The following is a 1,060-nucleotide window of genomic DNA, read 5'->3' on the forward strand; positions in this document are numbered from 1 at the left end:
CAAGGACCACCACTAAGGTTTCTAAAGAGTCAGATATAATTGCAAAATCAACAGCAAAGTCATAGTCAGTAACCTTTATATTGCCCAGAGTTGCTCCACAATGACTTTGAATAGTAGCTCTGCCCAGTATCCAGTCCATGCAAGTGTTGAAGAGTTGGCACAAGGACAAAGCCTTACCTCACTCCTGAAATAACAGGAAAAAAACTCGACAGGCCCCCACCACACTTTACAGTACTATCAGCACCAATATATAGGCTTGCTATTAATCCAATAATCCTTGTTGGAATTTCTCTCAGTCTCCGGATCTCCCAGAGTGATTCCCGACGAGCCGTATCGAACGCTTTCTTGAGGTCGATGTAAGCTGCAAGCAGCCCAAGCCCAAACTCTCCGCGGCGCTCTACAGTGATATTAAGCGCAAGGATACGGTCTATTGTGGACTTACCAGGAGTGAATCCGGATTGTTCCGGCCTCTGGTGCCTCAGTAAGTTGTCTCTGATACGTCTCAGAAGGATGTGGGCGAGAACCTTGCCTGGTACACTGAGCAGTGTGATGCCTCTGTGATTGCTGCAGTCCCATCGGCCCCCCTTCCCCTTCCAGAGAGGGATGACCAGGGAGAACGGTACCAGACCGCCTGGTGGCAGCCAAGACAGCATGTAGCCCCTGCACCACAGGTTCACCACCAGCCTTTAACAGTTCAGCTGTGATGCTGCAAATACCCACTGCTTTGCCACTCTTCAGCTTAGAGATCGCTCCCCTAACTTCAATTACGGAGGGAAGATCTTCACTGATGGATGGGTCCGGCAACGAAATCACGGCACTCCCTGCATCCAAATTAACTGTTGGTGGGTCAACCTGGTACAACTGCTCAAAATACTCAGCCCAGCGTTCCCGCACCGCAACAGGATCTGAGATGATCTGACCACTTGCTGAGTGAACTGCTGTAACCTGTGAAAAGGGCTTAGAGTTCAGCTTTCTCAGGGCTTGGCATGCAGGATGAAGGTCATTTACTAAGAAATGGCCTTCTATCTCCTCAGCAAGACCTAATAAACTGTTCTTTGTC

The 1,060-nt window shown here is 49.2% G+C and overlaps 1 protein-coding gene across 1 annotated transcript in view; it reads right to left on the minus strand.

Moving 5' to 3' along the window:
• LOC138867649 (uncharacterized) overlaps positions 1 to 1,060 on the minus strand; it is a 9,976-nt gene that overhangs the window by 434 nt on the left and 8,482 nt on the right. Inside the window, exons 2-4 of the mRNA XM_070144169.1 lie at positions 624 to 945; positions 231 to 427; positions 1 to 73 (exon numbers count right to left, since the gene is read on the minus strand). The exon at positions 1 to 73 is cut by the window's left edge and continues 434 nt beyond it. Coding sequence (XP_070000270.1) covers positions 1 to 73; positions 231 to 427; positions 624 to 945 — 592 coding nt within the window. The remainder of the gene's footprint in view (positions 74 to 230; positions 428 to 623; positions 946 to 1,060) is intronic.

Source organism: Penaeus vannamei, chromosome 31, assembly GCF_042767895.1.
Source record: "Penaeus vannamei isolate JL-2024 chromosome 31, ASM4276789v1, whole genome shotgun sequence".
NCBI lineage: Eukaryota > Metazoa > Arthropoda > Malacostraca > Decapoda > Penaeidae > Penaeus > Penaeus vannamei.